This window comes from Sciurus vulgaris, assembly GCF_902686455.1.
Source record: "Sciurus vulgaris genome assembly, chromosome: 15".
Taxonomy (NCBI): domain Eukaryota; kingdom Metazoa; phylum Chordata; class Mammalia; order Rodentia; family Sciuridae; genus Sciurus; species Sciurus vulgaris.
The window spans coordinates 67641506-67655936 of NC_136476.1; the positions used below are offsets into that span (position 1 = coordinate 67641506).

At 35.7% G+C, this 14431-nt stretch overlaps 1 protein-coding gene across 3 annotated transcripts in view; it reads left to right on the forward strand.

The window, feature by feature from the left end:
- Window positions 1–2702: 2702 nt before the first annotated feature.
- MUSK (muscle associated receptor tyrosine kinase) overlaps window positions 2703–14431 on the forward strand; it is a 111694-nt gene continuing 99965 nt past the window's right edge. For all 3 annotated transcript variants that reach the window (XM_079112629.1, XM_079112628.1, XM_079112630.1), the window contains exon 1: window positions 2703–2893. In XM_079112629.1, the coding sequence (XP_078968755.1) occupies window positions 2815–2893 (79 nt within the window). In that variant the 5' untranslated portion in view covers window positions 2703–2814. The remainder of the gene's footprint in view (window positions 2894–14431) is intronic.

Consider the following 14431-nt stretch of genomic DNA (forward strand, 5'->3'; position numbering starts at 1 on the left):
AAAAAATTCCAGGACATCTTTTTGACTCTTCAAGTTTTCTGGAAACGGTAATAAATAGGAGAAAAATTCCATTACCAATAGTATTCAGTGAAACGTGTGAATCACAACAATGGAATGCCATCTTATTCTACTTAAATGTAAAACTTCAAAGATAATAAGTGTTGACAAGAGGGAGATGCATTCTCTTATGCATTGCTGTTGTTAAGTATGGTGTCATTTAGCAATTTAGCTGAATCTTTTATAACTTAAAATTTGCCAACCCTTTAATTCAGTAGTTCCAATTGGCAGTGTTTTCCTCAGAGAAATTTTTTTAGAAAAACAGAAATAAAATGTTGATAGAAATTTGCATTGTAGCATGTTTGTAATAGCATAGAATTGAAAGTGATTTTTATTCATTGAAGGCATCCCAAATGCCCATCCATAGGACATAATTAAATATACCATCATCCATTCATGACTTAGAAGGCTATGTATACAATAGAAATAATATAGTAGTGCATATACATGTGTAATATTGCAAAGTCTCTGCTACGGTTTGAAAATGGCTTGTTTACTGTAACTCATGTAGGTATTTAATCCCAAAGTCATATGTTAATAGCATTAAGAAAGGAAAAATCTAATCTGACTGGTATTTAGAGGTGATACTTTTAGGAAATTATTAGGATTAAGTAAGTTCATCAGGGTGGAAGCCCCATGATTGGACCATGGTGGCTTCGTGGGAAGAGAAAAAGACCACACATAGAAATGGGCATGCATGCTCCCTGTTTCTTGCTGGGCAATGCCATGTGCCACCTTGAGGATCTGTCAGCAAGAATACCATCATCAGAACTGACCCAATGCCAGTGCCATACCTTGATCTTCCAAAATTATGAGTTAAATAAATCTTTATAAAGTTAAATAAACTCTTTATAAAGTAAACTGCCTCAGGTATTTCAGTACATTAATGAAAACTAATATAATCTCTAAGACATATTGTTCTGTAGAAAAGGAAATTCACAAAGTAGTAGTATGTTATGGTATCCTTGGAAGTGTGCCTTCAGGTGTGACTTCATGAGAACTTATTGCTTATTACAAGGAGTGTAATTAGCTGAGTCCCCATCTGGCAGAGTTCACACCAAAACTACACTCTCCCTGGGCTTCTCCCTTAGAACCCCACCATTTCTGCCCAGTTAAGAACTCTCCTAACAGGTAATCCGTGCTCAGTGATTCCCCAAGGGCCTGGATGAGATTTTCTTAGAGCTGTACTGATGTCTAAGTCTCTCCTTGCTCGGTCTGATTCTTTCTTTTCCTTTTTATTTCACAGGGGTCATACTGGTTTTGCAATCTGAATTTTCTTACCTCCTACATAAACTCCCTTTTCCCTTTTTTCTTCAAAAGTGCTTCCCCTGAAAAATCTCTAGCATATTTAATTTTACCTTAGCATCTACTTTTCTGCAGATGCAAGATACCATTTATAAAAGTCTTGCTACTGAACAACACTATCTATTTCTTTATGTACCAATATATGTGTATAAATACTGATGAAAACATCTGGAAGGATACCTGACATACTTAAAACCCTGATTATCTCTAGGTAGAAAATGTAGATTGGGTAACAGTGTGGTAATCTGAGGAAAAACAAGTTACTTATTCATAAAAACGGTTGTATAAGAATACATTGCTTCTGGAAGGTTAAATAATATAATAACAAAAATAAGCAATTGCTGCCACAGGAAAGGGGAACTGAGCCTGGGGCAGTGGGAGATGAGTTTTTCACGATATGCTTTTATGTTGTTTACTATTTTTCTTTTTATATCATGTACATGAATTAATTTTAGATCACTTTTTAAAGTGGAGGAAGAAAGCCACAGCATGTCCATCATCACTGTATTTGCCTGCATTCATTAATGCTGGTTCGTCACCCTCTTCCCAAGATTGTGTTGGACCCAAAGAGCCAATGTATCTAATTCTCATACCTGGGGGAGCAGGAGGAGCTGTGGTCTCGTGCAATCTATCACAAGTCTGAGAAGATCATTCTTTTCCATTCGTTAGGGTAGTTTGGGAACTGCACCATGAGCAGATTGTTGAATATTATAATAAGCACAGATTGTAAAGGATAAGGCACACAGATTCAGGTGAGCCTTCCTATATCACATTAAGGACATCTGCATATGTTTTTATATAATGTCAAGTCACCAAAGGTTTTTGAGCAGGAAGGGCTGTCTGAAAAGAGATTAGAGGATAATAAGACACAGACAGGGAGAAGACACAGGATGCTATGACTGTCAATCAGAGAAGATGAATGTTTGGGGAATTGGTTGGGAATAGCACGATACTATGTGAACAAAAAGAGGGGAAGAATTCAAGGACTGTTTAGTTGGCAAATCTGAATGAATTGAATGTGAAGGGCGGGATGAGAGATGGAGAGGGGTCAGTGTTAAATAGACCCACTGTTGTGCAGGAGAGGTGGTGGGCTGAAATCAGAAGATCAGAAAGTCTGTACCTCAGGGAATACAGTGATGGTTGCCATAGGCATCTGGTATTGTCCTTGTACCACTGTCTTAAAAGGGATTCTGGAGGGATTTTCTTTCCCTTGTTCCTCCAGCCCTCCACTTGCATTACTGGCCTAAGTGGATACTGACCAGCTGGCCGTGTCCATCATTACAGCCAAGACTGAGAATTCCTGATTATACTTAGAGCCCGTGGTGCTGCTGACACAAACAGTCATTAGCGGACAACCCTACTGTAACAAACTATGCTTTAAAATGTAAACTGTGGGGCATTTTCCTTGCGTTGTCCAGAAGGAAACTTCTCCTGCTTGAGCCAGGATTAACCATGAGAGAGCTCGTCAACATTCCACTGGTACAAATTCTCACTCTGGTTGCCTTCAGCGGGACTGAGAAACTTCCAAAAGGTTGGTTTGAGCGATCTTGTCCTCTTCTTGCTTTGTCACAGTCCTAAAGTGTGTGTGTGCGCGTTCACGGATTCATGGTATGATGGGCTTGACTTTTACTTGGTGATGTCGGGATAAAATGTATAGAGAAAGAGGAAACTAGATACATAAGCCATTGGTGGATGGTCTCCTCTCAGCTGATATTCCCCTCCTAAGTTCTGCAATAAAAAGTTTAGCCATGCAGTGAATGCAGAGTTCTTCCTCTGAGGGGCAATGTTGGCAGACAGACGGGAAGCTATCAGGGTCTGTTTTGTTTATGTTTGTTAAACTTCAGGGTGGTCTAAATGGATGACAAAAACCATTTCATACCAGGTTTGCCAGGAATATAATCCAGCCAGCTTCTGGGTATCCAAAGTGTTTTCCTTTGAACAAAAATCATCTGCATTTTCAATTTATGTTCACTAAATTCTTAATATGTTGTTGCTAAAAATCAGAAATAAAGATGCACACAAAGTACCTGTGTAATGATAGCCTGAGGACAATGGGGTTTCGATACCTTTGAGGCTGGAGTCATGATTTGGCTTGGCAAGAGCCCACAAAAGTTTTTTTCAGAGCCTTTGGAATGTACCGGAAATAACACCACCTCAGGGGAAAGGAAAGCAACTTAAGAAACTGACAAACACCTGTTTCAGTAGCAAGAATGTACACAGCGATATGATTTCTGGCCAGTGTATTATGAAACTGACACTAGTGTATTTCAAATCAGGAAGACTAGAAAATACGTGATTTGCCAAGTGACTAAGGGCTGCATTGAAAACTTAAAAAAAAAAGAGAGAGAGAGAAAGAAAGCAGACTTAGTGGCATCGAAGAGTTTTCAAGCTAAATGTTTCACAATGAATGAAAAGAATTTTGTGTTTTAGCTGAAAAAGTTTGTGTTGTGTAGATAAATGAAGGTAGTATCTACATTAAGACCGGAAACCTACTTTTACATTTTTTGGTTCACCCAAATTTTGGAGCCCCTCCATCAAAGTCCACAAGCAAATAAGATACAGCTTTCTTCCAGGTCTGATTATATAGGTTTGCTTTGTTGTGTTGCTTCTCTTTTTCCATTTCACTTGATCAGAATGGTATCTTCAAACGCATTACAATGTTTAATTTTCCAATAAATACTTTAAGGCAGCAGATAAAAGAGAATCGAGACCTTTTCAAATATCTAATAATAGCCAGAAAGACTTAACATTGGCTTCAGATTATTTTAATACTTCCTCATCATACAACAGATGTCCGGAAAGGTAGCGCATAGATGCTGGGACTTATGGATTGCCATAAATCTTTTCTGTGCTACTCTGCACATACGGTTACAGAAAAGTGACATGACTAATTATTGGCATTTACTAAAATCTAGTCTTATAAAGATCAGTACAGTTGATTTTGATGATCCAAATCAGAATTCAGTACATAAAACAAAAAAATCCCAAACTTCTCTGTATGAATAACTCCTAATATATATTCCAAAAAGAAATGATTTCCATTTCTAAACTTTTCAGATAAAGTCTTAATTCAAATACAGACTTTTTCTGTTTCAAAAACTTCAAAGCACTACAGCATGGAGGTAACACTGTCCAACATCCTGGCTTTAAATAAAGTAATCATATAATCACAATTCCAAATTTATTTCTTATAGTGTATTAAACAAAAACAATATTTTGTTCTTACTCTGTTTAGTGCAAAATCTAAATTAGCATGGGTTTAACGTCAACTTTAGCCCAAAGCGTTATGTCCAGGAGATCAAATATTCATTTTAATATACACACTAGCTCTGAGACTAAGTGAAATCAAGAAAACACAGTCTTAAAACTTTTAAATGTTGAGGTACACAGAATATATTGAAAGAAAAGAACCAAATTAATGTGCTATATTTTAATACTATTAGAAGTTATGAAAATATTCCACCCAGATCATCTCATAGTTGTTTTCTGTATGCTTGGCAGAAGGTAACTTCAGAAAGTTATTTAGATGGTGTATTTTTCCCATATCTTTTATCATAATTGAAATGAAGGAATCAGCATAATAATGAATTATGAAATAAATGGACAAATTTAATAGTGTAAGAGTATTTAGAGGATTCTTTTCTAACTCTGCACATAATTTCCTCAACAAATTTAATACTCATCACATACAGACAATAGTTTATTGTTTTAGTTTGAATGGAGACTTCTAATGTTGAAACACAAGGACACCGTCTTTCTCCATCACATTTAATGATGAGCTTAATTTCATTACCTCAAATAGGAGAATGGCTGTATATGAAAGTAGGCAACATTTTGTTGAATACGTGCCTCAACCACATACCTCAATGACACTTAATGCTTTATTGAGGGGTATTAAGCATATGGCAGGATATTAAATTCTGAGGGAGTACAGGAATTCACGTAAACAACTCTGGATTTGTTTCATGTGCATGAAAACCTCCTATCAAAACCCCACTTTCAATATAACCTCATTTGCTACCATACCTAGAAACTTTTGAGTCTCAGTGATTTATATTTTTAGCTATGTGTTTGAGTAAACTCCTCTTTTAAGTTATATCCATACAGGGATAGGATTCACAGATTCAACATATGACTAAGTCAGTATGGACACAGCTGTCATTGAAATCCAGGACATCAAGTCCCGGATGAATGCTTTATATTGACCTGCATGGCAAGAGTTACTCATTGCATGTTTAGGGAAACACAGTTGCTTCAAATATTATTGACCTTAAAGAACAGAAAGAAAGAGCAAAATGTCAAGATTTCTTTAAATCTCTATCTTTTTGCCCAAGGTGAAGTTGGGCTTGGGGTCTTTGGGGTAGACTGACAGTGAGGGGTGGGAGGGGACCTGAGGGCAGTAGTCCATTCAGGAAGATGACAGAAGGATTACCCAGGTCGTGCAGAGGACCCAGCTGGGGTTGAGGGAGTAGCTCTGCAGTGGCCCTGACCTGAACAGTTGTTTTGCTTTATCCAGCAGTGCATATGAACATAGGGGTAGCAAGGACAGATGGCGGATTAATTCATGACTGGTGCTTTCCAGGGTCACTGCAGCTAAAGAACTAGCGGGTAAAGGAGTTTGGGTGATATGACAAAATACCATGGGATAGAGGTCGGATAATGGGATAGAGGTCGGATAATGAAAAAGAGAAACAAGGACACTTGACGCTTGGAAGAGAACCTTGAGGTCAAGTTTCCTCTTCCTCGTCCCCAACATCTTTCTGGGGCCTCTGGGGAAAGTACAGTCTCTGTAAGTCTCCATTTCCTCATCAAATGAAGAAGTGCCTAACACAATCCAGTATTATGCTAAGGACTGGCAATGATTGGTGTAATGATCACCCCTGGATAATACCCAGGCATGTTTCACATGCGTCCTATGAGTCTGTGGCTTAACCCACAGGTGTGCCCCCAAGAGAGGCAATTTCAGAAATTCTAACAGGCTGAGCAGAACTGCCTGTGCCAAAGCCACCCTTGAGGCAAGGACCAAGAGGTGTTGTCTTGCAAGGAATTAATGACACAGGACTGATAAGTGGTAATTGAGCATTATTATCAGTGACTCTTACAAGTGACAGTAAATCATAACAAAATATAGCTTATACTTTATAACATCTTCAGTTAAATATGTCAGTCTCTAAGATATACCAAGTGAGTCAATGTTAAATATCCTCTTCAGAGAATTTGAAATTTCCCAATACCGAAGTGTTTTGTTATATTGAAGAAAAATGTTGCATTCATGATGTTAGAGAAGCATGAAAATTTTCCAAGTCTCTGCTCTGATTTTGCTAAAACAGAAAGAGGAAAGTGCACCTGACTTCTTTGTACACCTAGTCATTCAGTCATGTGAATCAGCAGCTTTTCAATAATCAGAAGTTGGTAGGTCTATGGCCACATCCTAGAGCCCATGAAATACCAAGGGAAGGGAATATATGGTCCTACTTGTCAGGCAGCTAGTATTCAAGTTAAGTGCTCTTTGGGTCCAGAAAAGTGTTGTGTTTGTTTTCATGTATTTGTTATTCATGTCGTTCTTGGGGTGTGAGAAGAAATAGTGCCCTAGTTTAAACAGGCTCTGGCTGAGATGAAAGCTGGATAGTAGAACGAAAGCAAACAAGAGACGATCTGCTGAACCAACAAATATCACTACATACAAGGATGTGAGGGTGTCACTAAGAATTTGAAAACACATTTGGATGATTTTGGAATATGGGTAAAGTGGACTTAATCAATTATATTCCGCCTATAGAAACTGATGCTAATGTAAGTTTTCCTTTTTCTTCTGTGTGTAACCAGGACTGAAGACCAAGTGTATCTGTTTGTTTGTTTGTTTGTTTGTTTTAAGTATTTCTTTTTAAAATTTTTTTGTTGTTCTCAATGAACCTTTATTTTACTTATTTATTCGTGGTGCTGAGGATCAAACCCAGTACCTCACACATGCTAATCAAATGCTCTATCACTGAGCCACAACCCCAGGCCCAACACAGAGATAGGAACTTTCAATCAACCTTAAACCAGAAATTCAGACCTATCATTTCCTACTTTTGTAATGTTTAGACACATTATTTAACTATTCTCAACTCCCCTGCCTCATCTGCAAGTGGGAATATTATTAGCATCTACCTTTATGTTTGTAGTGATAAATAAAGGAAATAATGAATATAATGCAGGGCACACAGTAGGTTCTTAACCTATATAGACACTAATATTACTAGTCAAACTCATGTAAGACTGTCATGTCACTGAGTGCATTAATATAATGAAATTCTCAGTAATGGCTCAAGTATCTCTCCATATCAAAGATTTTCAAGACTTTATAAGACTTCTTAACTGATTTCAACAGAGTTTGTGTCATCTCATGGGAAAGATAATATTAATAATAAGATTATTACCTCTGTCACTTCCATTTCTGTTTATTGAGTGGAAGAAATTAATGAATAAAGTGCTTTGTATAAAAATAATATGTGGCATTTAAGATTTACTTTGAAAACACAAATCATGCAGCAAATGTAAAACAGAAAAAAGTCACTTATACCTCTGGGACTGTTAAGATAAATTTTTTCTATGTATTTTTTTTAAAGTGTGGTAATAATATTGGGTATACAATTCTGCCACCTGCCATGTTTACCTAGCACTAAAGCATAAGCATGTTTCAGATTACTAATACTCTTCAAAACATTACCTGCATTGACTGCATAATATCCTGTTTAAATGACCATGTGCTGGTATAGATTTAATATCCCCCTTCCTAAGAAAAAATAGGCTGGATTTTTTGCACTTGATTTCTGTAGTGTAAATACTCCAAGCCACAGCCAATTTTAAATGACCAACAAATACTGAAGATGGGGTTGGACAAAGCATGTGTGGTGCTATCCTTTACATACTATTTCTACCAAACAGGTATGTGGCATGACAACATCCTCAAGAGCGTGGATAATGGCAAAATTGAGTTGAACAAGAAGTGATGGTGTTTAAGTATTATTACTTTTAATATAACATTTAATTACAAATTATAAAATTTAGTTTTTTACCGATGGCTATATTTAACAATTATCTCACAAAATTCCTGAAAAATTAACAATTGGCTCTTGCATGCCAGTATGAGCCAGCTCTTACAAACCACAGTGGGAAGACAAAATCAGGAGAACAGTGGGTTTCTGTTTCTAAATTGTAGAATAAAATAACATCGGTGCAGTGTTCCATGTGGACCAAGCACACTTTTAAATGCTTTTCATATATTTACTTATTTAGTCCTATGACAGGCCTATGTGGGCTTTATTATCATCTCCATCTACTGCTAAAGACACCAAGGTGAAGTGTGGGTTATTGTCTAGGTGGAACGGGGAAGTGGTGGAGCTGGGATCTGAATTCCAGCCCTGTGGTTGATTTCTTTTCAATGTCTGGTTGCTCAATGGTCTTGTTAAATAGTGAAAGCATCCAACATCATCAGATGAGCTTTGGATCCACCATTACCTATATCCCCCAGCTTAATATTTTTATTATTTTTGAACTCTCAAAATCTATGTGACAATATTATAATAATATTTTTCTTACATTTTTGTAAGGTTTTTTTTTTTTTTTTCTTGTGACTACCATGTAGTAGTTGTTTTAAAATAAGCCATTGGGCTTGATTTGGGTTTTAAAAATTTATTTAGGGTTTTATATCTTGTTTAACTTAAATCAACATGTGTTAGTCCAAAAGTTGACAGGGGAACTATATTTTGAATTTCTATATTTTGTATTTTCTGTAGCTTTTATGGAACTTGAGACTTAATTTTTTCTTCATAGTTTAAAAGAACTTGCCTGAAAACCTTTGGGGGTCCTCGTGGTTTTTACAGAAGTGTTCTTTGATAAAGTAATTTCTCTTATGTTCCTGGTGATGATTTCACAGCAGCATTTGTACGACTTTCTGATGTGTAGTTTCTCATTATAGGAGGTATTTTTAAAAAATTTTTTAGATTTTGATGGACCTTTATTTTATTCATTTATTATTCATTTATATTGGTGCTGAGAATCAAACCCAATGCCTCACACTGGGTAGGCAAACGCTGTACCATGGAGCCACAACCCTAGCCTCATAGAAGGTTTTTAATTACAATTCCAATTTCCTATTTTTTTTTTTTTTTAACCCAGGATAACCACTGAGCAATATCCCCAGTCCTTTTCATTTTTTCTTTTGAGATAGGGTCTTATTAAGTTGTTTAGGGCCTCACTAAGTTGCTGAGGCTGCCTTTGACCTTGAGTTTCTCCTGCCTCAGTCTCCAGAGTCACTTATTAGGGATTATAGGCACATGCCACAGTGCCCAACTTGTTTTTCTTTTTGATGTGAGAAATACTTAGAAAAATTTTGGTTTGAAAAGCCTTTATTGTTTGTAGTTAATTTTTTAACAAATTATTCATTAGAGGTTGGTTTTATTGAATTGTGGTCCAAGGATGTGATTTATATAATCTGTTATTGAAATCTATTAAATTTATAGTTTTCATAGGAATTTGAAAAAGAAAAGTTTCCTCTCTCTGTGCATATATAGTTCATAATTTTTGATCTACAAACAGAATGGTAATTTATGCATTTTACTATCTTCTTATTGTAAATATCTTCCAGATCTGTATTTGGTTTAGAAAATAGAGGCTGTATGAAACTGATTTGGGGAGCTAGATGAAACTGTCCTTTGTAACTTAGTAGGTTTTCAATACTTTCGAATGTTTTATCTATACTTCATTTAAAAATACATTTTCTCATTCTAGCATCATTTTATACATGAATATTATATCAGAGACATTAATTTTAATGTTTTTATCTTCTTTATTCTTACTACTATTTTTGTCTGATTTATTAGTTTCTGAAGGAGATGCATTGAACACTTACCAGGAAATTTCTCCATGTATTCTTGTGATTTTAGTTTTACTTTTGGCTTTATTTATTTTGAGTCTATACTTCTAAGTACTGAAGTTTCATGGATTTTGTATCTGCTTGATGCATTATTTCTTATAATTAGGCAGTATTTCTTTTGTTCCCTGTAAAAGCTTATCAACTTTAAAAAAATGAGATTAAAACTGCTGTATCACTGAGTTTGGGGTAATATTTGCTTTGTATTATTTTTTCTTCCTTTATTTTCAATACTTCTGTATTATTTTGTTTAGAAGTGTCTTTTCTGCTTTGGTGTCTCATCTCATAGGTCATTTTATACCATTGGAATTTACTGTGATTGCTGACGTATCTGAGCTTGTCTCTTCCATATTATGTTATGTCTTCCCTTAAACATCCCTTATTCTTAGTTTATTTAGTCTTGCTTTTCTTCCTGTCTTTGTTTATTCATTTGTTTTGTTTTTTTGTTTTTTGGTTGATTTTTTCTTTTAGCTGATCATGGTTTTCCTAGCCTTTCTGTTTCTCCTGCTGTTTTGGAAACTTGAATTTTTAATCTATTCTTTTAGTGGTTACAATGAAGTTGTAACATTTGCATTTAACCATGGATTTCTATCCCCATTTGTAGTTATTCAGTATTTCTGTCATGTTATTGCTTATGGCAAAAGGCTTAGCATGTTTTAACTATTCACTTACCTTCTTCTCTGAACATTCATCTTGTAATGCTGGTGTAGAATTAAATTCCATTCTTTTTAAACACAGAAATTAATGGTTTGCATTTTAATATAACATAACATATTAAAATTGTGATTCTGTTTTATCACCAAGTACTCTAACTGTTGTTTCTTCCAATGCCCACTTTTCTTTGGGGTTCAGGCTATTTCCTACTAAGTTTATTTGTTCTAGTAACAGATTTAACCATGAGAAGTAAACACTTAATATATGTATCTGTTTATAGGTGCCCTATTTAAGATGACTATACAATTCCAGGCTGGTAGTTATTTTTCTCAAGCCTGTAAAGATATTCTTTTTGTCTTTTGTCATAAATTGTTGCTGAATATGCTTGGGTTATCTTAATTGACATTCCTGTTAAAGTAACTGACTTTTCTTTCTAGTAGGGTTGAATTTTCCTTTTGTTAAAAATTTTGTATAGTTTTAATCTAATTTATCTGGTGATGAATTTGGTTTTTGTTAAAATCTATCTTGGCACTTGGTGGTACTTTCACCTTGAATATTTGTGGTTTATTTGCTTTCTTCAATTTTAAAAAATGATTAGCTATTCTTTCCTCTATATATAGTTTCTGGGTTATTCCCTTATCGATGCCTGTCAGTCCATCCTTTATATCATTCAACTCTTCTTAAGTAATGTTCATCTCTCTTCCTATATATTATATTCTGTATATGTTAACAGTTATTTTATTGGGAAGTTGGGGAAAGGGTGACTCTGAGGCTTATTCAGAGAAGGTCATTTTTACCTAAAAATTCTGATCTCCTTTTTCAACTATGCTCTTGAAATATTTTTCTTTATTCCTGTTGTAAGGGCCTCGGAAATACAGATTAATTCATTTAAACAGTACATCAGTAACTATACTAAACCTGGGATTTGAAAGAGGTCTAAGACACAGTCTCCAAGCTCAAGGTTTTGATAATTGATGTGGAACAACGACACAAGCATATTTTTAATAGAGTCTTTATGGCAAGTGCTGTAAGAGTGACATACAGGGTGACCCGAGGTGAAGGAAAAGGGCATCTGGTTCTGTCTAGCAAATCAGGAGACTGGAAGGAGATGATGCTGAAACTGCAACTTAAAGAACAACATTAGCAAGGGAGACATGAGCCAAGAAAACACTCCTGCCCACCATTTCTCCTCTCTTGCAGCAGATGAACTTGGCTTTGACTTCACTGGAAATGTAAAGTTTGTTCAAAGAGGGGATGTATCTTCCTTCTGTGGCCAAACAATGGGCCAGTCTGTTCTAGGCACATTGGTGAAAGTCCTAAGACTTTCACCAATTATCCCACCTCTAAATTATCCCACCTTGCATTTTAACTGAAGTCAAGGTATAATGTATTGTTTGAATGTTGGTGTTTTGGGAGCATAGGGGACATGAGTTATTCAGGAATAGCAGGCATAACTAATTATTATAGCTGATCATTTTATGTATCTGTCCTAACTCATCATCTACATGATGTAGGCCCTTACAAGGCAGAGCTTTATAATTTTTTTCTTATGGAATTTTAAAATTTACTTTTATTTTGATCAATACATAATATTTGTATATGTTTATGAGGTTCATTATGATGCTTTAGGTCATGTATATATGAGATAGCAATCATCTCAGGTAATTAGTGTATTGGCCACCTCAAATTTTTTATCAAATTTTTATCATTACTTTAGGGTGAATGCATTCAAATTCCTCTCTTCTAGCTATTTTGAGATACCTAATGTATTATTGTGAATTATTTTCATTCTGCTGCATCATGAACACCAGACTTATTCCTGCTATCAAATAGCGTTGTACTCATTGATCAACCTCTTTCTTTCTCCTTTGCCCTTATTCTCCCCACTCTCTGGTAAATACTACTCTGCTCTCTGGGTCTATGGAATCAAAGTTTTTAGATTCTGCTTAAAAGAACAATAGTACACTGTTTGTCTTTCTGTGCTAGACTTATTTTACTTAATAGAATGATCTCTACATTCATTCATGTTGTTCCAAATGACAAGATTTCATGCCTTTCTCGGCTGAATAGTGCTCCATTGTGTAGATATACCACATTTATTTGCTTCTAATCCAATCCAGTGCCAACTCCTTGGAAAAGAATACATAAGTATGTGCTGGATGATAATAATGGCAACACAGCAGTGATTCTGATAATTATTTTAAATAAGAGTATGCCATGGGTAGAGTTCCAGGATCACCTAAGTCTAGGTTCTAGCACTTTCTTTTACATACCACCACAGCTGTTGAGGTGACCAGGGCTCCACATCCATCATTTTGATAGGATTCATAGGTTTCCAGTAGCATTAAAGAGGGGGCACCTTTTACCAATCTGTTCTTTTTCCTGTCTCATTTTTTAAATCCAGGTAACCTTCATTTTTTAGAAGGATGGAAAGAGAGAAGCACCATATGTATGGCCTCTCCTCTTGTTATCTAGCTTTATTAAGATATAATTCACACCATATACTTTGCCCACTGAAAGTGTACAATTCAGAGTTGTGCATTCACCACCATTAGTCAATTTTAGAACACTTTCATTATCTCCCTTTTCCACCGAGTTCTAGACAACCAACCATAAATATGTTTTCTGTCTCTGTAGGTTTGCCAATTCTAGACATTTTATATAATTGGAAACATAGTATGGGGTCCTTGGCCCTTTGCAACTTGCTTCTTTCACTTAGTTCATTGTTTCCAAGGTTCCTACACGTTATAGAATATAATGATGTTTTATTTTTTATTTATTTATTTTGCAGTCCTAGGGATTGAAACCAGAGTTGCTCCACGACTGAGCTCCATCCCCAGTCCTTTTTATTTTGAGACAGGGTCTTACTAAGTTGCTGAAACTGGCCTCAAACTTGCAGTCCTCCTGCCTCAGTCTCTCAGCTGGGATTACAGTTGTGAAAACCTATATCCAGTGGGTCATTTATTTTTATTGTCAAATAATATTATTTTGTATAGATATGTGTCCTTTTGTTTACTCGTTCATCTGTCTGTGGACACTTGAGTTGCTTCCATCTTTTTGTTATTGTCAGTTTGAACACGGGTGTACAAATATCAATTGAGTCACAACTTTCAAATCATATAATTTCATTCTTTTTGAGGCACCACCATACTCTTTTCCACAGTGACTGCACAGTTTTAATTTTTACTAGCATTGCACAGGGATCCAATCTCCACAACCTTGTCAACATTTATTATCTTTCTTTCTGATTCTAGCCATCCTAGTGAATGTGAAGTGGGATCTTGTGGTTTTTTAATTTTTTAAAATTTTTTAGATGTCGATAGACCTTTATTTTAGTCATTTATTTATATGCAGTGCTGAGAATCGAACCCAGTGGCTCACGTGCTAGGCAAGGGCTCTACCACTGAGCCACAACTCCAGCCCCTCTTGTGGTTTTGATATGCATTTCTTTCATGGTTAATTCTCACCTTCTCATTGAACATTTGTATCCTTTCTTTG